The sequence below is a fragment of the Crocuta crocuta genome, unplaced genomic scaffold (assembly GCF_008692635.1).
Source record: "Crocuta crocuta isolate KB4526 unplaced genomic scaffold, BGI_CrCroc_1.0 scaffold174, whole genome shotgun sequence".
In the NCBI taxonomy this organism is placed as follows: domain Eukaryota; kingdom Metazoa; phylum Chordata; class Mammalia; order Carnivora; family Hyaenidae; genus Crocuta; species Crocuta crocuta.
Window position 1 is genome coordinate 2302532 of NW_027530330.1, and position 23913 is coordinate 2326444.

Genomic DNA, 23913 nt, shown 5'->3' on the forward strand with positions numbered 1-23913 from the left:
TTAAATATGAAAGGGATTTTTTTTTTTTTTTTTTTTTTTTTTAGTTTTTACTTTGTGAGAGAGCACATGCAAACAGGGGAGGAGCAGAGAGAGAGACAGAGAAGAGAATCCCAAATAGACTCTATGCTGTCAGCCCTGAGCCTGACATAGGGCTCAAACCCATGAACAATGAGATCATGACCTGAGCCAAAATTAAGAGTTGGTGGCTTAATGAACTGAGCAACTGAGATGCCCTGAAAGGCAATCTTTAAAGGAGAACAGATCTGTCTGCATTGTACTGACAGAGATCAAGTCTTATTATAAAAGTGCAGTAAGTAAGACAGTGGTATTCAATGGTATTGATGTAGAGATAAACAGGCCAATAGAACAGAGTAGGATATCAAAAACCTGAACTAACTCACACATATGGTCACCTGATTTAGCACAAAGATGCCACAGCAGTTCAATGCAGAAAAGATGGTGGTTTTTGGGGCGCCTGGGTGACTCAGTTGGTTAAGCGTCCGACTTCAGCTCAGGGCAGATCTCATGGTTCATGGGTTCGAGCCCCACATTGGGCTCTGTGCTGACAGCTTGGACCCTGGAGCCTGTTTCAGATTCTGTGTCTTCCTCTCTCTCTGCCCCTCCCCCGCGCATGCTCTGTCTCTCTCTGTCTCAAAAATAAACAAACTATAAAAAAAAAATTAAAAAAAAGAAAAGATGGTGGTTTTAATGAATTACTGAGTCCATTGAATATCCATTTGAAAAATAAGTTTGTCTGTACCTCACACCATTCACGAAATAGAATTAACAATGGAATTTAGACATAAATGTTCAAGGCCAAAGAACACTTCTAGAAGAAATTATAGGAGAATGCTTTCATGAGGTTGTGGTAGCAAGATTTCTTAACTGGGCCAAAAATAATTAGCTATCAAAGAAAAGATTAATAAGTTGGAATTCATTTAAATTAGTTAATTCTCTTCATTAAATGATAGTAGTAAGAGTCAAATTATTAAATAAGAGAGGATGATTGTATGTATCTTATATATATATTATACAAATTTTATAACTATATATAAACTTAAAATTTGTTAGTTATAATGTGTAACTACATATAAATAATTATATCAGTATATATGTAAATCAAAGGACTTCTATACAAGATATATAAAGAATGCCAACAACTCAGTGAGAAAATTTTTTTCAAGTATTTATTTATTTTGAGAGAGAGAGAGGGAAAGAGAGAGAGAGGGCACAAGCAGGGGAGGGGCAGAGAGAGAATCCCAAGCAGGATCTGCAGTCAGTGCAGAGCTGGATGCAGGGTTGAACTCATGAAATATGAGATCATGACCTGAGCCAAAATCAAGAGTCAGACACTCAACTGACTGAGCTACCCAGGTGCCCTGAGAAAAAAATTTTAATGAACAAAATGCTTGAATAATCACTTAACCAGCCAGAGAGTATATCCAAATGGCCACTAGGTGTATGAAAAGTTCAGAATCATTAGTCCTAAACTAAATACAAATTATAACCTCAATGCAATAACACTACATCCAAAGAGAAGGACTAATAGCTTAAAAGACTAACAATAGCAAGTGTTAGGGAAGATATGAATCAAGTTGAATTCTCAAACTATACAAATTAATACCCCAACTGATAATCACTTTGTTGGAAAATTGTTTGGTAGTATTTACCAAAGCTAGATATACACATAATCAATTCCTGATTTGCATAATAATAGAAATGAATGTTTATGGCAACAAACAGCATGCACAGTAACATTCTCTAACTTTATTTATAGAAGTCCCAAGCAGGAAACAACCCATTTATGCAGAAGCAGAAAAATAAATAAATACATTAAGGTATATTTATATAATGAAATATTTAGCAGCAATGAATGATAACTACAGGGAACACTGAAACTATAGAAGAATAAAATTGCTTGATAGAGGTGGGAGGGTCAGTAAGAAGTATGTGTGTATTGTTTCATAAGGAACATTTAAACTTATAAAACATTTCATATTTGAGCTTACTGAATATGAATCAAAAGCTGCAGGACTCCCATTTTGCTAATGTTGATGTGTATAGAGCAGGACAGCCACCAGAAATACTGCAGAAGCCAAAACCTGTCTAAGTCAAGACTTCAAATAGGCCTCAGCTGAAAGTGTTCTCACCTACCAGGCTTAATAAAGACCGTCCCCTGGAACCTTACACAAACAAGCATATGCATTAGTCAGTGCATGAGATTCAGTGGAGAAGACTTGGCAGAAAGACAAAAAAGAGTCTCCAAACTTCTTTGGAAAGTGTTTTGCCACTTATCCTAAAGCTATAACTCTGCCAACTGGAGTCAGTGGGCTATTATAAATTTATATATGCATTTAATCTGCCTGGAGAATTTTTTTACTTATATGTATATCAACATTTCAAAACAACCTTTTAAGATACAGAATCTTCCAAGAGGAAGGTTCTTTATAAGTGAGAGGCAGCTTTCCTTCTGAGGGACAGCAATGACTAGTTTGTTTGAGTACAAAACTGACAGTTGGAAAAGTCTGAAATATAATTCTGGCTTTTCTACTTCCTTAGGTTCGCCATACAGAATAAACACGAACCTGTTAAGCAAGCAGAATTTTGGAAGAAGTACATACACATTTTAAAGAAGAGCTGGAAACTCTACTGTAGTAAGAGTTAGGGAAATCCCTTGACCATTATTTGAGGGACCCTGTCTGATTAGATCTGGATGGAAACCATTGGCAAAATTAGCACACAGACTTCATGAGGCTTTGCAAAATGAAATGAGAATGAGATAATAGCGTTCTGTAGAAAAAGTGCACAATTATGTGAAATTGTTTGGCCTTTATAATCTAAAAGGAAAGAAGTTTAAAGTATTGCAAATGAGTGAATTTTTAAGTTAATGGAAATTAATGGAAAAATTAATGAATAATGAAGTAATATTATAGTCTGAAAGAAAAGTCTTACAGAAATTAATTTTGTTGCATTCTGGAGGAGGCATTTTAGCCTTTGCTAAGTCTTCTATGTAGATAGTGTTCCCTCTCAGGATATAGCTATTACCCTAGGCATCTTTGAGATGGTAATCACTAATTGCTGGTTGATGTACACTATGCAAATAGTATATATAGTTCTTATGGGTAATATTTGCAGTCTTTTTAGTTTAGTTTGCTTTAAGGGGACAAAGTTCACCATAGAGTATGAGAAAAGTTACCTCAAATTGTATCTGATGGAAAATGGAAATAAAACAAAGGGATCGATGCTCTCAACAAGAGGCGAATGGAGAATTGTGGGATCAAATAGAGGATATAGTAAGTAGGTAGAGGTGTCTGTAGAAGGATTCCAATACTAAGACCTTTTCTTTCAAATGGGCCTTCTAAATGCTGGTTTAAGAATTGGTGTAATTATGAAATAAACTAGTCAGTTCATTAGATTATTTGCTGGGATTCAAGCTTCTCCAAAATGGAAGCCTAGTCTCTTAAGAGGCGATTAGCAAATTCAAGTTTTAGCCAAATTCTTGGAGTAGGCTAAGATATTGGAACAGAAAATGAAAAATAATTGACAAGATCATGTGTGATTTTGGTAGTTCTACGTCTGTAATTTACAAAAGATGTAGGTTAGTAATTAAGAAATAATTTGTGGTGAGGTTCTTTGAGATTCTAGAAATGTCTTCTCCATCAAATTTTCACCCACTATTTTAGCACCCATTGATTATTAATTCCATCATTATATATTTATTAGTTTGTAATCTACTGTAAGGAAACTATTGTTTCCTTCCTTCCTGCTCTTCTTTTCTTCCTACCTCCCTCCCTCTTTCTTTTCTCTTTTTCTTCCTTTCCTTTCTCCCTATCCCTTTCCTTTCCTTTCCTTTCCTTTCCTTTCCTTTCCTTTCCTTTCCTTTCCTTTCCTTTCCTTTCCTTTCCTTTCCTTTCCTTTCCTTTCCCTCTTTGTTTCTTCTTTCTTTCTCTCTTTCTCCTTCAGTATAAAATAGGGATTCTTATTTCCTTCAGTATGTTGATTATCATGTATTTTGAGCTCAGAGTGGCCATATTTGGCCAGTGGGAGCCCCTTTAAATCCTTTGTCTTTCTAATATGTTTAGATCATTTTTGAGTATTATCTTATTTTCTGGCCACAAAGATGTCCTAGGAAACTTTCTCATTTGCTAAAATGTCCTATAATCCAGCCTGTCCTTGACATTTTGAGGTAAAGGAGGTTAGTTTCTGTTGGGTCTGGATTTGATTCTGTGTCCCAGCAGGGAGAATCATGAGCCCACCCCTTTTGTAATATGAAATAATTTACACTCAATCTGGCAGAGTCCTTAAAGAGTCAAAAAAGATTTGATAGCCTTTTTAATTTCCTTAAAAGGTGCAGACTTCAGTTGCTTTATGTTCTTTCAGTTGTTCCTATGAATGTCAAAGGTGGAGCAGTTGGACAATCTTGTTTACAGTATACCAGAAGACAATCAATCCTTAGCTATCCAGTGGATTGTTTTATTCAAGTGACCATTTAAGTTTCAAAAATGGTCACATTATTTGTCATTTAGGGTGCTAACAGGATGCTGGATTAATCTTAGATGGTTCATATGAAAAGTTTTAAACAGGGGTGCCTGGGTCGCTCAGTCGGTTAAGAGTCTGGCTTCGTTCGGCTCAGGTCATGATCTGGTGGTGGATTCGAGCCCCACATCGGGCTCTGTGCTGACAGCTAGCTCAGAGCCTGGAGACTGTTTCAGATTCTGTATCTCCCTCTCTCTCTCTCTGACCCTCCCCTGCTCATGCTCTCTCTCTCTTTCTCAGAAATAAAGTTAAAAAACATTAAAAAAAAAAAAGAAAAGTTTTAAACAAAGAAACAACATATAGAGTTGTAGCAGGGATAAGAGAGCAAGCAAGAGTTTGTGAGATACCCAAATAATAGCAATATGAGGGAGCTTTGGCCATTCAAAGGGCCCGAAGGACACCGGAAGGATGCAGTTATGGTGGGCCACGGGAGTGAAGACCACGGAAAAAGACTGATGAAAACATTAAAGGATATGCCACTGCCACACTTGTGGCAGGTATTGAAGAAAGGAGGAGAGGGAGAGTAAATGCAGGTTTTTTCTCTTTTCCTACCATCTTCTACTGTGGTAGTCTCAGTGGTCAGTGGCCAGACCTAACTGAAGGTCATCCTACAGGAGAGCCAAGGACATGCAGTTCACGGCAATCACCTGTAGGAGCACTGTATTAGTAAGGGTTCTCCAGACAAACAGAAACCAATAGAATATATACATATATATATATATAGTCTGTATAGTATATATTATATATAGTCTATATGGTATATAGACTGGTATGCTGTAAATACAGCAAATATATAGACTATATATACATATATATGTATATATATAATAGAATCTCTTGAGGGAGGGAGGGAGAGAGAGAGAGAGACAGAGAGAGAGAGAGAGAGAGAGAGAGAGATGGGAGATTTATTATTGGCGTTGATTCTAATGGCTATGGAGACTGAGAGGTCCTATGGCCCACCATCTGCAAGCTGGAGGCCCAGGAAATCTGATGGCATAATTTAATCTGCATCCAAAGGCCTGAGATTGCAGTGGGGTGAGGGGCCTAATGGTGTAAATCCTACTCTGAGTCCCAATACCCAAGAACCAGGAGCACAGACGACCAAGGGCAGGAGGCAATAGATAGCTCAGTTAGGGAGACAGTAAATTTACCCTTCCTCTGCCTTTTTGTTCTGTTTGGGTGTTCGATGGATTTGATGATGTCCACCTGCCGTCTCAGTCCACCTGCTTTACTCAGTCTACTGATTCAAATGCTCATCACTTCTGGAAACATCCTCACAGACACACCCAGAAATAATGTTTTACCAGCTATTTGGACATCCCTTAACATCCCTCGGACATCCCAGTCAAGTTGACACATAAAGTTAACCAACATAAGCACAATGAGGTCAGACAGGAGAAAGAAATGGGTTTTCTGAGCAAAGGAAGAAAGGCCTGTGCATGTGCTCAAACACCGTCTTCTTCGCCACCACCTGGGAGCTTGGTGCGATTTATTCTGTGGCATGGTTCCGGATGTTGAGTTCCCTATGCTCGATGCCTCAGAAATGCACTTTTAATTCAGCTCAAAAGATTCTGCCACACACAAGTGGCATCATATTTGCTTTATTAGAAGGAGCTTGTACCTTTCTCCTGCTCTTAAAAAATCCAATTTGTTGTTCCACTGAGAGAAAGCGTGTCAGGTGCATATGTGGATAAGGCATTCATAAACAAGTCTACATTCAACTCACACAATCTAACCCTGTTAGAAGCTATCAGTTAAGGTATTTTCAGGGGGACTAAAGTTGATTAAGAGAGAACAAAGAAGCAAAAGTCATACTGCATAATAAAAATGGAAATTAGTTTAAATTCTCGGCTCCCTTTCCTGAGCCAATGAACATAAAGTTCATGTTCTGCACATCTGTTTGCTGAGATGGATCTACAGTTATGTTAGGGTAAACTAAAATAAATCCCACACAGGTTTCCAGGGTCATCCTCAAAACTGAAAACATACATCTCGGTCTCTCTGTGGGCAGATTTAGGGACATGCTCTTTGAGGTTTTTGTGCGGGTTGTGATTTCCTCATTTTTACAAAAACTATAAAATTATAGTATTTCCCCATTATATTTTCCCTTTTAAGCTTGGCAAGCATGCTGTATGGATCCGGTGCCAGTATTACATCCATGAGATACTTAAGGCCAAATGTCTACATTTTAGAAAATTTAATTATAAGGAAAAGAAGAATTTATAAAAAGCCTGCTACCAATAGAAATGTTTTCATTAAATATATTTCCATCCAATTATGAACCAAAGCAGCTTTCCTTTTTCTTTTTTCTTTTTCATTCCTTGAACCATTTTGCCACTGTGTTTACAGCCTGGGACTGCGGCGCTGTGCTTGCAAGGGAGACCAGAAAGCAGACGTGACCAGACACAAAGGTGATAAAGGCTTGTCTCATTTCAATGTTCAACCCGAGTGGAATGCAAATAGCAAGCAGTGCATGACAAAAAGTAAATTAAATCTTTAAAATCCTTCTTTTAATAATCTTAGATGGTATTGGCGGCTCAGGTAAGGCTTTTCTACAAATACAGGATTTTTTTTTTTTGCTCAGCAAAATCCCCTTAAAAGCCAGACAAGAGGTAATATATAACTCGGTCTCTTCAATATAAATGGCAGTTCTTCTTTTCACACACTGCATTTTTAACACACAAACATATACACACCTATATTTTTCTAATGGCTTCTCATTCTTATATTACATGATTATGCACTCCCTTTGCAAGTGTGTTTGAAGACCTACGTGTTAGGACACTGACCTGGATACTGGGAGCTTAAAGGTCATCAGGATACAGAATGGGTCTACAAGATCTCAACTTGCCTGGAGGAGCCATATACATAGACAAATAACAATCCAGTACAACATGACAAAATGCTCTATTATAGGGCAAATAAAGTTCTTCTTGGAGCACTAGCAAGGGAGCAACGAGTTACCTCTTTTGGAATTAAAGAGTGTGTCTAAAAACATACATCAGAACTAGATTATGAAAGCTCAAATGGGAGAAACTTATCAGATGTACTAGAGAAATGCATTCCTGGCAGGGAGAGCAGAGTATTCAAATATATGAAGTCCTATGATGTTAAAGTCCATTCAAATTTGCACCCATTTTGTTAATTTCAAGATGATCTGACACCTTCAAGAAGGATGCAGCCAGCTCTCTACCCTCTTTTGAGTTCAGGCCAATGGAGCCTTCAGACTAGCATTGAGATATATATTGAGGTAGACCTATGTTTGAATTTTGACCCAGCCTTAGGCCAGCCACCTGCTATGAGTTTTAGTGTCCTAACATCTGAAATAGGATAATACTCCATTAAAAGAGTCATTCGCGATTGAGGAAATGGCACAGGTTATAGAAGACAGGGCACCTGGAAGATGCTTGCAAAAACTGACTTATTTATGAAGGAAGTTGTAGTTAAGTGTAGTGTGATTAGTACAGGTTTTAGAATCGGGTAGACTTGGAACTAAATCACTCTCATGCTAAGTAGCTGAGTAAGCTTGGGCACATTAAGTAAATCCTGTGAATGTCACTGTTCTTACTTGTAAGATAAATACAAGGGGTCACAGTTAGTAGCTACAGTCAGGAAGACAGGGAATCCTGAACTGAAGATAAGGCTTTCAGCATACTGCCTAGCCCTCAGCAGCTGCTTAGTAAATGAGTGATAGGAGAATGATGCAGTCCAAACATTTTATTTATCCTAAAGTATGATGCAGGGAATGAGGGCAATATAGTACTTATATGAGAAATTACCCATTCCGACTTTAGGGAACCCACACCATCCTACCTCCTTTCTAAAATTGGGGCGCCTGGGTGGCTTAGTCGGTTAAGCGTCCGACTTTCGCTTGGGTCATGATCTCGCGGTTCGTGGGTTCGGGCCCCGCGTCGGGCTCTGTGCTGACTGTCAGCTCGGAGCCTGGAGCCTGTTTCAGTCTGTGACTCCCTCTCTCTCTGACCCTCCCCTGCTCACGCTGTCTCTCTCTCTCTCCTAGAAATAAATAAAACATTAAAAAAAAATAAAATCATATCTTGTAACCCCAAACACTTCTGAGATAGCATTAGCGTCTGCCCACTCTATTGCTCAGTTTGTGGGGATGGTAGTTGTGAGGAGTATGGTAATTATCAAGAGGAGGTTAGAATTAAAGAGGAAAGGCAGGGGCAGGATGTTCTTGGTTTTGCCATTCTAGAACCTTCTTCCCCCTTTCCCACCTTCAACAGAACAGGTTTTTGACATAAGAACAAACACAATGATATGATATAATAGATTCCTAAAACATGAATTTGAGATAGATTAAAATTAGTGTGAGGATCTCCTCTCCTATTTTCCTCTTGAAGCAGGTTTCTTTGTCTCCTGCAGCCTTGCTCAAGCTGAGCTTGTCAGCAGCAGCAGAGAAAGATTTGTGATCTGAATCTCAGGCTTGAAGTTGTTTACTGTTGAGTATATTCAGGCATCACTGCATTTTCTTCTCTCTTTAATACGTTACTGGCAGTCGGATGGCTTAAAGTATCTCTGTCCAAATGGAAGCTTTTTTTTTTTGCTTTGTTCTCTATTCCCTCTGCCTCAGACACATGGCCACCCAGCATATGCTGTGTGTGCTCAGTGCAGGGGCCGCCAGCGCGCAAACAAAGCCGGGCGGACGTGAGCGGCCGAACAGGCACGGTGGCTGTGAACTCCGCCAAACCACTGGTCATTCAGTCAAAAATTCAGATCAAATGGTTTCTTTGACTGAATTAACCATACGAACAGATCTGTCATGTAGAGACACAGAAAAGAACAGTAGTAATTCACAAGTTTTTTTTCAAGGCATCGCTGAAAGACAATTCCCTAACAATTTTGATATATAAAAAATTCAAACAAGATCATTATTGGCTGAATGCACTCCAATTGCTTTATAATTTGCAGAGGAAAGAGAGGGAGAAAAGACAAAATATTGGTTTAAAAGACAATCCCCGTATCTGCCTAGAAACTACAAGGATTTTTAGAAAGCTTTGTAATAGCTATTCTAGACACAGCAAGCAGTATTCAAGATTTGTATATTGGAACAGGTAATTTCTCTGTATGTCTAAATTATAATATAAATAGTTTGGGAAGAAAAGCGAGCAAACTTGCAAATAGAAGTAGCTAACAGGATTTTTTAAAGTGGTAGCCACACGTATTTTTGGCATTCCTTTTTTCTAGAGGTGATACTTTATACCGCACAGCTTGTTTTCCACAAAGAGAAAACATAATAAAGAGAGCTTAAAAGATTCAGTGTCTTAATTCCCCTGGTTTTCTAAATTTACATTTCACTATTTGAAAGATAAATACAGTACTTTTTTGGACCTTTACATGGATGCACAATTGTTGCTATTTCTGTTAAGAATAATTTGTTGGCAAACATGGTACATCTCACTAAGTTTAGCATAAACTAGTATATTTACTGTTACAATAAGACAGTGCTTCCTCAAGCTGGCATGCTTTTTTTTTTTTTTCATGTGCAGTAAGATTAAACAGCAGGGGCCATTGAACTATGTAAGAACATTGAAGCTAAGTATCATGGTTTCAGGTCTTTGAAAGGACAGTGTATGTATTTGATTTATGACCAGCACTCACAAGGAAATCACAGGCAGGTAAGCCTAACATAGCCATACCCCTGCAATGGCCCAGGGGATCCAAATTTCAAAGAAAACAGTCAATTGCCATAGATGGCAGCAGCTGTAAGCAAGAAGTCATATTGGGGCGCCTGGGTGGCTTAGTCGGTTAAGCGTCCGACTTTCGCTTAGGTCATGATCTCGCGGTTCGTGGGTTCGAGCCCCGCGTCGGGCTCTGTGCTGACTGCCAGCTCAGAGCCTGGAGCCTGTTTCAGTCTGTGACTCCCTCTCTCTCTGACCCTCCCCTGCTCACGCTGTCTCTCTCTCTCTCTCTCCTAGAAATAAATAAAACATAAAAAAAAATAGTCATATTAACTATCCATCTGTAGTCAGATCAACTCAATCTTGTTGATTACCCAAAGTTTACCACACTCTCTGTTGAATGGCAGGGTTTCAAAAGACATAATGAATGACCCTACCTTCAGTAAGCCTGTCTGGCTGATGCAAAGAAAGGAAATTAATAGTATAATAGGTGAGCGATGCCTAATCGTCTCTTTGACTCATCTCTTTCTGTTCTGATTTTCCCTTTTGCCTTACCTCCATTTTCTCTAGCTGGATACTGAGTTTTGAATACTGATTGTGTCTCCTAGAATTTTATATACTCTAAGTTACAATTGTCCAAATTCAGGTTGTCGAAGCCTTTCTACATTTTGTCAACATTCTTCTGCCTCATTTCTTGGTTTAAATTTGTCAGAATGTCTATGTCAATGTCTGTATCTGCAAATATATCTATAGCTATGGCTATGGCAGTATCATCTGTGAATTTCCATAATATGGTACCTAAGCTAACTTCCCTACTTAGTTTATTAAATTTCCTTTTCCTGACAGAATATATGTGTTCATGTGTGTATGAAGACAACAATCCTTAAATATAGGTATATTTTATTTCCTAGGGGAAAAAAACCCATGAATTTATACTCTTTAGCCAGATATTCATGACCTTTAGCAGTCTTTTCTCCAAGCTAACTTTTCTATCTTATTTATTATGGCTCTTTATCTCACACACATCTTCTATTCAGATCAGTTCCTTACATACAGGAGATTTTTTTTCAGCTTCTTTTTATTGATCACACAATTCCCTAACCTAAGCTTTTTCTCCTTTACATTTCTATGTTTATAAATTTTATGCAGTCTTTCTCTAATGTATACTCAATTGTTTTGTGAGAGAGACAGAGAGAATCTCAAGCAGCCTCCACACTGTCAACACGGAGCCCAGTACAGGGCTTGATTTCACAAACCGTGAGATCATGACCTGAGCCAAAATCAAGGGTCAGATGCTCAGCTGACTGAGCCACCCAGGCACCCCATAAATTTCATGTATTCTTTTATGTTTGTCTCAAGTACACCTTATATCATGAAGTCTTTCCTGATTTTCTCAGTTGATATACTCTCTATCAGCTCAGGTATAACTATTATAGTATTTTCCACATGTTATTTTGAGTTAGTATTTTATAATTGAATATTTAATTCAGTATTTATCAAGTATTTATTGTGTGTCCAGTATTGCAGCAAGAGCCTGGGATATGAAGATGGAAAAAACCATGGAAAAAATTGTTTCTACCCTCAAGATGTTCATAATCTACAGACAGACATGAAAACAGATACAATAGCATGTTGAAAAAGTTCTGAATGTATAGAACAACAGATGCTATTATATAAATAAATGGGGTACATTATTATCTGAGGCATAATGACATATGTTACAGAGGGAAAAATGCTTGGGCTGAGAATGAAGGCTAAACAGCAGTTCACAGTGAGCCACACAGGTTATAGAGTAAGGAGGCACAGGGCATTGCAGATAGATGTACACGTGCAAAGGCACATGTTTAATCACGTATTTGAGTACAACTAAATAATTCCAAAAGACCAGAACTTAAGTTGCTTAGAGGGAAGCGGTGAGAAGATGGGACAGGCAGTAAAGAGTAAGATGAAAGACGCTTGCCCTCTATGCACAAGAGTTTGGAGCTCAGCTTGTAGGTTAAGGAGGAGGAGGATCAGATGTGCCTACTAGAAATGTAATATTGAAGAAGCTGCGGGTTAGGGAAACCAATTAGTTAGAGAAAAAAATGAGGTTTGTTTCTGAGCTAAAACATAGGTAGCAGGAATAGAGAGGTAAAGACAGAAGAAGGGATTAGGAAGGTTTCTGTGCATCTGTCTTGAGAGGTACCGTAACTGAAACAGGAAATGCATGAGAAGGCACAGGTCTGGTCCACACAGAATGAGGATGCCTCCAGATTGGGAAGTTTAGTTTTCACTCTGTATCCAGATGTTTATGTAGAATTATTAACCCTACTCATAGACTATTAGATCCTTTGGGGTAGGATCTGTAGCTTTTTCTTCTATCCCTTTGCACTTTATATAATCCAGTGTCTTGAATGTAACAGTTGAATTGGGAATAAGTAGGCCTGGAAGGGGTTATGGAGTTCTCAGAAACACTCTGATATGTCTTGCTAGGGCCCCTCTGTTCCACAATAGTAGACCACTGCTGCGACTTCAAGGCAAAGAAGTTTCAGGAATTTATTCCCTTCTGCCCTGGGATTTTAGGTGAACTCTGTGATTAGCACAAAGTTCTTTCAAGCTCAGTGTGTTTTCTTCCAGACAGTGTGGAATTCCTGGAAGACTTTTGCTATTTCATGTGTCCTGTGAAATAAGTTGGTTGATGGTCAGCTAAGATTTTGCTAAGCCAGCTCATCAATTTCTAGATCCAAGATACCAGAAAGTACGGAGTGGTTTTAAGTGATAAAAATATTGATGGACCAATGTCTCAAAGGTTGTGTCACCACTGGAGACACCAGAGTATCCAAGCTTAAATCTAAATATGCCTTGAAAACATACATCATAAAGATTTCCTGCATAAATATTTTTTGAGCAATGAAACCAGGACAGTTTTTTATTGAAGTGGAAAATAAGGAAGCATTAGGGGCATATCCAGTGCAGTATGTTTTTCAGCTTGTGTGTATCTCAGACTAATGTCATAATTCATTTATGGATCTAATATAATAAATAATATTTGAAAACCCACATCAACTTTTTGATTCTGCTCTACTTTGGAAAGTGACTGATTTTGTTTCTCATGTCAGTTGCTATCCAGTTATACTAACATTGTAAAATAACAGTTTAGTTTTAACTGTTTCTCAGGAATGAAAACACTAATTTATGAATTGGTGGGATTTCAATTTCCCAAGAACAACTAATTTCAATTATGATGTTTAAAGCATTTTTTTTCTACAAAGCTTCTTATCCAGATAAAGACATTTTCTAGTTAAATTTTCTGACATCGCTGAATACTGGGAGCAAGAAAAAGAAAAAAGTAATTGAGTAAATTGAGGCTTATTTTTTTTCCAGTTTTACCGAAAATCTTACATAAACTTGAGAGGACAAATAATTTGCCGAATAATTATCGCAGTATTTCATTTTTTAGAATTGTTCATAATAACATGGCCCATTATTCTAGTTTGGATATAATTGTAATAGGTTTTTACACAGGAATAATATGGTAATTTAACACACAAAAAAAGAATAGTGGGGACAAATATAAAGAGAAAATTTAGATACACTTTATGTATCTTATACATGCTGTAAACAAACACATAAGTTGTATAATGGAAAACTAGTCAAGGAGTAAGAGTAAGAAATTCAAATCAGGAGGTATCCATGATAATTGAGGATAATAGGGACAGAATTCTTCTGTGGAGAACAGCCCAAATTTCTGTTGGCTCACGTGTTAAAGCAGCTGTGTCAACCTACAAAGAAGTGAGATGCAGTTTTATTGCCCTTGTTTTGAATGTTGTTTTCATTAACATGTTCCCTCACTGGCTAAAAAAAAAAAATAGTTCAATTCTGTTGCTTGGATTATAGGAAGTTACGCAGTTTTGTAGGAGATACTGATTCAAAAAAATCACAAAACGCATGCTTTCATGTATGGGGAATAAAAATAGTGTTTGAACTTGTAATTGTATGAGTGGCAATATGTGGAATGATTTATTTAGGGAATGATGATTTTGACTTGAGTGTAAGATTTGAAATGTTTTTATCGTTTCCTAGACAAGAAGACCACAGTTTCAGGAAGGTCCCCATGTAAAACAAAGAATACATTTAGATTAATGATATGGAAGCCAATTTGACAATAAATTATATTAAGTTTTTTGGAAATAGATTAATGAAAAAAAGAAATGTAGTAAGGCACTACCAAAATGGCTCAGCAGCCATATTTCTTGTTTCCAGAGGAAACTGTACTGAGTGTTGTAGTCTAATTCTCAAGAAACTTCATTCAATCTGCATTTTGAGACAAAAGCTATTTATAGCAGTCACAGTCATCCTTATTTTGCTAGTAAGGGAAATATCAAGTACCTCTTGGATAGAAGAGCAAAAATCCCATTATAATATTTTTGCCCAAGTAAACATTTTCTTGTATAAATGTGTGATCTTATACCTGGAACATTTATACTTATGGGGAAGAGCTATAGACCTTGTAAATAGGAGATTTTATATACTTTGCTTATTCTTTTTTAATTTTTTTAAGAAAATGTTTATTTTTGAGAGAGCCATAGGCAGAGAGACAGGGAGACAGAATCCTAAGCAGGCTCCAAGCTCTGAGCTGTCAGCACAGAGCCTGACAACGGGGCTTGAACCCACGAACCATGAGATCATGACCTGAGCCAAAGTTGGATGCTTCACTGCCTTACTGACTGAGTCACCCAGTAGTCCTGCTTTAAAAAAAATTTTTTTTTAATTGCTCATTTACATAAAGGCAGGAAAGTTTAGAAGTGATCATTTACTGACAGGGCTACACATGACCTTCCACCTCATATCTTTCTTCCTATCATAGGTCAGTCAAGATAGGACCATATTTGAGCCCATATTTGTATAGAATAGCTCTGTAGTGTGTATTCTGGAAGTTATGAAGGAAGTACATGAGATCTTACTCTAAGGAGTTATTTCCATAGAATGCAGAGACAGGAGGCAGAATTTAGGTGCATAGCTATAGGAGTAACATAAATCATACTACATTATGAATGGCCAAACAACTTAGAGGAAGAAATATTTCACCCACAGTTTTAATTGAGCTTAATTTTACATGGAACAGAAAATTTCCTAGGGCTTACCCAAAGGCCACATTGCAATCTACAAAAGGTTAGAAAAGTAATTTTTGTAAATTTAAATATATATATTAAAATATAATTATGATTTTATTTTCATAGTGAAGACTAAAAGGATAATTTGGTGTGTGCCTGTGTGTACCTGTGTGTGTGTGTGTGTGTGTGTGTGTGCGCGCGTTTGCACTTGCGCTTAGGGAACTTTTCTGTTGTCATTTAGTTTTCAGCCGCTTTGAACAAGTGATATTTCTTGAGTTTTTGAGTATTTATTCTTTACATGACTCGATGAATTCCAATTCTCGAATTGGAAAAACAGACATCCATTATTTGTGTGTTGCAGGGAAGCCAGGGAGAGTGTACAGATAAACAGGTTGACTAATGGCTAGACTCCAAAACTATTTCCCTAGGCCACAGTTTGATGAACACTGTATTAAATCATAGACACACAGAATATTAAAGGAGGAAGGAATTTGAAGATCACCTAATCCAGTGCCACCTTTTTTAAAGATCCGGAAAGTAAGCCCAGGGGATTAAGTGGCTCATCCACAAATACGTGCAAGTTAGTAACTGAACCTGAACAAAACCCTGATCTTCTATCTCATGGTTCAGTTTGTTTTTCCAAATCATGCTAGTTTTCTATTTTATTTTAATTCTTTGAAGATGTAGTACAACCACATCATTCAAAATGCATAAAAGGCATGGAGTGAGAAGGTTGTTTGTCACTCTTTACCTATTTTACTTACTTCCCATCAACCCCTCTCTCAACTCTCTCAACACTCCCTTAAACAGGTAACCTCCTCCGCACACTGCTCAGAATCACCCTCACATTGAGGTTTCCCTTGCCTTCTCCACCTACACTGAAACCCGTCCCCCAGCACTCTAATTCCTCTATAGAACCAATCCTATTCTACCGTATTGTATATTTTCCTTTTTCCACTTGCTGTTTCTCTCTTCACACTAGAAAATGAGACACACAAAGGAAGGAGTCTTTGTTTCTTTAACTACTATATCCCCAGTGTTTAGTGGGAGTTCTTATCAGTGTTTGCTGCTTTGAGTTAAATTGGATAACTGGACATCGAACTGCTAGTGTGTTTAGAACATTTATGCTTGAATATTCTGTAATTTCTGCCTTCTGAATAACAGTAGTATGCTGTTTAGTACATGGATATTCATAACTAGCACATCTTCATTGTCAACTGTACCTTATATGATTTCAAGTCCCCGCTTTTGTGCCACTTCATGTTTTCACTGAGTTCCATCTTATTTGGTAATAAAATTATGCCTCAACTTCTGTTGATTGATGTTTCCATGGTACATTCTTGCCCATCTTTTAATTTTCGTATTTATTTCACATAATCTTGTTATGTTTTCTTTCTTTTTCCCCAGTGGGTTTTGTTTTTTTTTTTTGTCGATATGTGGTCTCTTTCATTTTGGTATATTTATGGGGTGTGTATATGTGTATGTATGCTTGCATATGTATTTAATATTTAGGAATATTTGGATTTTACTGCTCTTGCTATAATTATAATTATGACACACCATTTTTGTTGATTTAGCCAGTGCCCATTAGTTTCCTATAATAATAAAATTAATACATTTTCTCTTTCTTCCAACATTTGATTATCTTTTTATACTCTTTATCTCTGTCTTGTTAAATAAGCATAAGCTTATCTTACTTGACTTGCCAAAAAGATGTATTAAGCTTTTAGGTATTTTAGGTGAGCTAATCAGAAAAACTTTCTTTTAAGTTTATTTATTTATTTTGAAAGAGAGTGTGAGCAGGGGAAGGGCAGGGGGAGAGGGAGAAAGAGAATCCCAAGCAGGCTCCACACTCATTGTGGGTCGCATGACCATGAGATCATGACCTGAGTTGAACCCAAGAGTTAGATGTTACTGAATGAGCCCCCCAATGCCCCAGTGCAAACTTTCTCTATGGCTTATTATTTTTTTGTATTTCTCAATGAATGTTTGCATCATATTTATTACAAAAGGTTGAAAAGATGGTGAGAAAACAAATTGTTACACAAATTTGGAAAATTAATAATCCCTCTGTATTGATTTCCTAATGCTGCTGTGACAACCATAAACTTAGTGACTTAAAACAACCCACATTTATCATCCTATGGTTCTGGAAGTCAGACGCCCAGAATCAGTCTCACTAGTCTAAATCCCAGATTCTGGTAGGGCTGGTTCCTAAGGGCAGCTCAGTGGGAGAATCTGTGCCCTTGCCTTGTCCAGCTTCTTGATCCTTCCTACATTTCTGGGACCATGGCCCCCTTCTCCTTTTTCAATGCCAGAAGAGTAGTATCTTCAAATCTCTCTCTGCTTCTCATCACACCACCTTCTCTAACTCTGCCTCCATTTTATAAGAGCTCTTGTGTTTACTTTTGGGCACACCTAGGTGACCTAGGATAATCTCCTCATCTCAAGATCCATAATTGAATTACACCTACAAAGACACTTTTGCTATATAAGATAAAATATTCACTAGACCCAGGATTAAGATGTGGACACCTTTGAGGGGACATTACTCAACCTAACATTAAATTATGTTAGTAAGTGACAAAACTGTCACTTACTATAAACTGAAAAATTTTCAGTGTACTCAATGATCTAGTGATCCCAGGTAGGATGGAAGTTTGGGCGAGATGGTTTCAGGCAGAATGTCAGACATATTTCGGTTACTTTTAGCTTCATATGATAAGGTACTACATGAAAGAGATGAGCTCAGAAAAGTGACAGCTTATTTTAAATTTAAATCTTGTTTTTAAAAAATTGAGGTGTTGTCCATCAACAGATGAATGGATCAAGAAGATGTGGTTTATCTATACCATGGAATACTACATGGCAATGAGAAACAATGAAATCTGGCCATGTGTAGCAACATGGATGGACCTTGAGGGTGTTATGCTGAGCGAAATAAGTCAGGCAGAGAAGGACAAATATCATATGTGTGCACGTATAGGAGGATTAGGAGGAATTTGACGGAGGAACAAGGGGGAGAAGAAGGGGGGAAATGGTGGGGGAAAGGGAGAGAGGCAAACCATGAGAGACTCTTGAATGCTGACAAAAACTGAGGACTGATGGATGTGGGGGGGAGGGGGGATGGGCATGGAGGAGGGCACTTTGGGGATGAGCACTGCGTGTTATGTGGAAACTAATTTGACAATAAACTATTTGTAAAAAAAAAAAAAAAAGAGAGAGGGAGAGAGGCAAACCATTAGAGACTCTTAAATACAGAGAAAAAAACCCTCAAGGTTGAGGTTGATGAGGATTGGGGGAGAGGAGAAAGTGGGTGATGGGCATTGAGGAGGGCACTTGTTGGGATGAGTCCTGGATGTCGTATGTAAGCGATGGATCACAAGAAGCTACCCCAAAACCAAGAGCACACTGTATATACTGCATGTTAGCCAATTTGACAAGAAATTATGTTAAAAAAGTATATCACATGTATGGTTTGAGGAATTTAAAAAAATTATAGTTTTCTCTACTGCTGCATCTGGTTTTGAATTTTTAATATCTTATTAAAATATGTTTGTCACAAAAAAAAATTGAGGTGTAACTGACACATCACATTGTAATATTTCAGGTGTACCATACATTGATTCAGTATTTGTATATGCTGCAAAATGATCACCACAATAAATCTAGGTGACATGTGTCACCATACACATTTACAATGTTTTTCTTGTGATGAGAACTTTTACCCTCTTTCTTGGCAACTTTCAAATTGTACTGTGTCATATTCCTAGTCAATATCCTATAGTTACCATGCTCTACATTATATCTACATGTCACTTATTTTATAACCAAAGTCTGTATCTTTTGACACCCTTCACTCATTTTGGGAGGACTTTTTTCCAAGCTAAAGACTCAAGAAGCTTCATGTATTTCTTAAGCCTCTTCCATAACGGTAAAATCATGCCTGACTAGCTAGTCTGCTGTCCCACAAAAGATAATAACCATATAGAGAAGACTTGGATCCATAGACTTTCTTCCTGAGGCAGTACTGCCCCAGCCAAACTGCAGATTCTTGAAAAGTAAAAGATTATTCCCTTAACCAGTGACTTTTTGCATGATTACAGTAATGGGGAAAATATATGTATATAAATAATATTACGAATATTTTATTTTACATATTCATATTTTATTTGTCATCTATAAATGATATTCTTTGGCTTCCAGACATATCAGAAGAGATCATCAAGAAATTCTTCCAGTCTTTCCCTACCTTCTCTTTCCTATTTAAAAAAAAAAAATTAACATTTATTTACTTTTGATAGAGAGAGACAGAGCATGAGAGGGGGAGGGACAGAGAGAGAGGGAGACACAGAATCTGAAGCAGGCTCCAGGCTCTGAGCTGTGAGCACAGAGCTTGATGTGGGGCTTGATCCCACTGGCAGTGAGATCATGAATTGAGCTGAAGTCAGATGCTTAACCAACTGAGCCACCCAGGCATCCTTCTTTCCCATTTATTATTTTTTTTTCTTATCAGGGAATATTCCTTACCCTGCTCTTTTATCCTAATCTTTGCCCCTGTTTTGCAGTTAAAGACATTCTGTGTTTTCTTCCAGTTACCTTGTCATGTTTTCACCAGTCATTCCTGAAGTAGCCAGTCTCTTCCTCTGACACTTTGCATAAAAGGGTCTCTTAGAAATAAAATTCCATGTTTCTTGCATGTTTAATGTAATTATCTATGACTTTGATACTTCCGTATGGCTCGTCTGAATATAAAATCGATGGTTCATGCTCTCTCCTTAAGTATAATTTTCCAGTAACTTCCAATTTGGAAAGTTACTGTGGAGGAATTTGAGATCAGTTTGATTTGTTTTTTCCTTTACAAGTGTCAATGCTTTTGCTGTATTTTCGGTGTCCAACTTTCTTTTTTTTTTATGTATTAGAAAGTTTATTTTATTTTTTTATTATTATTTTTTTACAAATAGTTTATTGTCAAATTAGTTTCCACATAACACTCAGTGCTCATCCCCACAAGTGCCCTCCTCCATGCCCATCCTCCCTCCCCGCTACATCCATCAGTTCTTAGTTTTTGTCAGCATTCAANTCAGTCTGCACAGTCAGCTTGAATTCATGAACCATGAGATCATGACCTCAGCCAAAGTCCACGCTTAACTGACAAAGCCACCCAGTCGTACTACAAATTTTTGATTTTAATGTCCAGTTTAAGAAATATTTCCATAACCGATCGCCCGAGGGGGTTGCCTGGGAAGCTGTGTCTAAGGCAACTTCAGCGGGGCGNGAAATATTTCCATAACCAAAATTATGAGGACATTTCCTATGTTATTTTAATAAAATTATAAAATCAGTGATTCAGCTAGAAATAATTTTTTACTTAAAGGATATCCTTCCTGGGGCACCTGTGTAGCTCAGTCAGGAAAGTGTCAATTTGGGCTCAGGTCATGATCTCATGCTTCATTCAAGCCCCGCATCAGGCTCTGCTGTCATCCAGTGTCCAATGTTCTTACCAGACTATCTCTTGGCCTGTTCTAGGTCAAGTTTTCATAACACATAGTGTTCTTTTTTTGTTATAAAAAGACAAATTCTCTTTCATGTTTTTTTGTGATAAAATATACATAACTCTAAATTTATCATTTTAACCATTTTAAAGTGTACAGCACAGTAGCAATAAATATTTACATCACTATGGAACCATCACAACCATCCATCTCCAGAAATTTTTTTCATCTTCCCAAACTGGAACTCTGTGCTCATTAAACAAAAATTCCATTATTCCCTCCTCCCCCACCCCCAGCAACCAGCATCCACCGCCCTACTTTCTATGAATTTGACCACCTTGGACACGTCACGTAAGTGGAATCATGGTATTTTCCTTTTGTGATCTTTCATGAATCTTATAAAATTATCCCTTTGAGTATATTTTTCTGTTTCTTGTTTTGTTTTCCTTTCCTCAGGGCTTCATCAAGGACTATAGTCATGCATATATACTGGAGAGATCTCCACCTGATTTAAACAGCTAATATTTTAGGTTATTTTTAACTCTTCATCTTTCATTTTTCATTTCTCTATTCTCTATCTTACTTTTAACTACTTTTCTTTTTTAGAAACCATCCTCCTCTGTGGCCTTCATATTTCTCTTTATTTCTGCCATGATTGTTTGTATGTCTTTTCTGAAGTAAGATAGTTCATTTCCGATCCAAATTTTCTTGACATCTTTTACCTTAGTTCTTAATTTGTGTTCCCTGTCTAGTGTTATAAAGGCTCTTGTTTCATGAGGTGTTTTTTTTTTTTTTCAATTCATGCTGACATATTTGTTCACAATTCTCAGAGAGGCACCATGGCAGTGCATTTACTCTGCGGTGTGTTTTTACACTTCATTTTGTATATGAATTTTGTATAGCTGCTCTTCAAGTTCCTTTTGTATTACTCATCACCGAAGGAGTTGAAGTTTTTTCTGGACAAGATGTTTTCAGAAAATTTCTGTAGGGTTAGAGATTCCAGAGTATTCTCTAAAATTTCAAAATCCAGATGCCCTTTCCTCTTGCTGATACATATCTTTCTAGAGTACTTTTTGCTAAAATTTCTCTCCTGGGAAATTTTTTTGTTAGTTCTCTCTCTTCTCTTCTTTCATCCAAACCATTGTGGGTTTGGGTTGGGTGCAAGTTTGCTCAGACCTGTTCCCACTCCTTTTACTGCAAAAAGAACTATACTTTCACAGCTCACAGTGAGCTTCTCACCACAGATAATATACTTTTGCTGATGCTTTCTGATATTTACTGCCACTATGCAATTCTGTGCCTCCCGTATTATTCTCCACAATTTCTTCTATGTAGCTTCTCCTCAATACATACATTTCAATTCCACTGCCTAGCTTCCCAGAAAATTCAGTTAAAGGGGTCTTTGCTGTCATTGTAGCTTTTGCATGATTTCTAGGAGAAGAAAGGGAACTTATGTGCTGACTTATACAGGGGGAGTCCCTTCATCATTCCTTAGCTGAGTTCCAAAATGTAATACAAGTTTCAATTGGGAAATACATGACCTTCATATTGTATTATACAGTATGTGAGGTTAGGTTCCCTGACATTGTCTGGAATGAACTTCATGAATCACTTCTAATATTATCTTTGTATTTATCTTTTTATTCATCTCTGTCTTCCACAGAGTGCTTATTATAACATCTGTTGCATAATAACCAATGTTTGTTGGAATCTAATAGATGACTGAATAGTGGATATTATGTATCAAAATGATGATGAATTTTTGATGCTCATCTGACACAAAATATGAGAAATCCTCTATCTACCAAGAATCTTTTGCTGACTCAATTAGTAGACAAATTTATCTAACCAGTCAACATTGTATCTACCCAAGTATCTCTTAATTGATTTTTGTTTAAATAGTAGAACAATATTTTAAAATATAATCATTGATAGACCACACATTTAGATAGCAGAAGTACTGACATATAAGAATAGCTCCTATGTGCCATGAGAAGTACATTTAGCTCACTATAGAGATTTAATTTGAAATACAGAATAAACCAAACAATGGCATAACAAATGTTATAATTATATCTGATTCTGAGAATTAGCATAATCATTTATTAACAACATTTGAATTTATCTGTTCCTTTTCTTCTAGTTCAATAGTTTACATGGTTTCACACTGTGGAAATGAGCTGATCAAGAAGGAAATAAAACTCTGATATTTTTTTAGTAGAGGATACATTGTGCCCTTTATATGGACTTATCCCCAACAGTTAAATGATTGTTTGTTTTAGCTTTTTAAATTTTCTTGCTCTATCTTTATGTAACATTTAAACTGACATGATATTAGAGAGGCAATTTGTGTAATTACAAAGACTTTTCTAATCTCTGGATTTATACTGATATATAATCTTCTCAAGATGAAATAAAAGCCCTTGGTTAGTATGCCAAGTAAGAAGATGTCAATTTTCAATTAAAATCCAGAATAAAGTAACCCTACTGAGCATGAACACTGTATTTTGTGTTAATTATCTTAATTTAATTGCTTTTTATTAATCTTAATACTTAACAAATGATATATCTGCAATGAATATTTCAAGAAGCTTTGCAGAGGCTTATCATCTCTCTCCTTGTCTTGAATTTGATCATAATAAATATGAAATGTGAAAGTATTATATATGCTTCACCTTTGCATATTTTTTGGAAAACATTCAATTTCCATTTTTTTAACTTTTTAAAATGTTTATTATTTTAGAGAGAGAGAGAGAGAGAGAGAGAGAGAGAGCACAAGTGGGGGAGGGGCAGAGAGAGGGAGACACAGAAATCAAAGCAGGTTCCAAGCTCTGAGCTCTGAGCTGTCAGCACAGAGTCCAACGAGAGGCTCAAACCCACGAACTGTGAGATCCTGACGTGAGCCAAAGTCAGACTCTTAAATGACTGAGCCACACAGGCATGTCTCCATTTCTTTTCTTTTTCTTTTTTTCTTTTTTAGTTTATTTACTTATTTTGAGAGAGACAGAGAGAACACAAGCGGGGGGGGGGAGCAAAGAGAGAGAATCACAAGCAGGCTCAGCACTGCCAGCTCTGAGCACAATGTGGAGCTTGAACCCACGAAGCCATGAGATCAGACCTTAGCTGAAAACAAGAGTTAGATGTTTAACT

At 37.2% G+C, this 23913-nt stretch overlaps 1 protein-coding gene across 2 annotated transcripts in view; it reads left to right on the plus strand.

Annotated features, from left to right (window-relative positions):
* The window catches only part of LOC144232803 (uncharacterized), a 413974-nt gene extending 390985 nt beyond the window's left edge, over positions 1-22989 (plus strand). For both annotated transcript variants that reach the window (XM_077765644.1, XM_077765643.1), the window contains 3 exons: positions 6886-6947; positions 21060-21114; positions 22907-22989. In XM_077765644.1, the coding sequence (XP_077621770.1) occupies positions 6886-6947; positions 21060-21114; positions 22907-22970 (181 nt within the window). In that variant the 3' untranslated portion in view covers positions 22971-22989. The remainder of the gene's footprint in view (positions 1-6885; positions 6948-21059; positions 21115-22906) is intronic.
* The last annotated feature ends 924 nt before the right edge of the window (positions 22990-23913 follow it).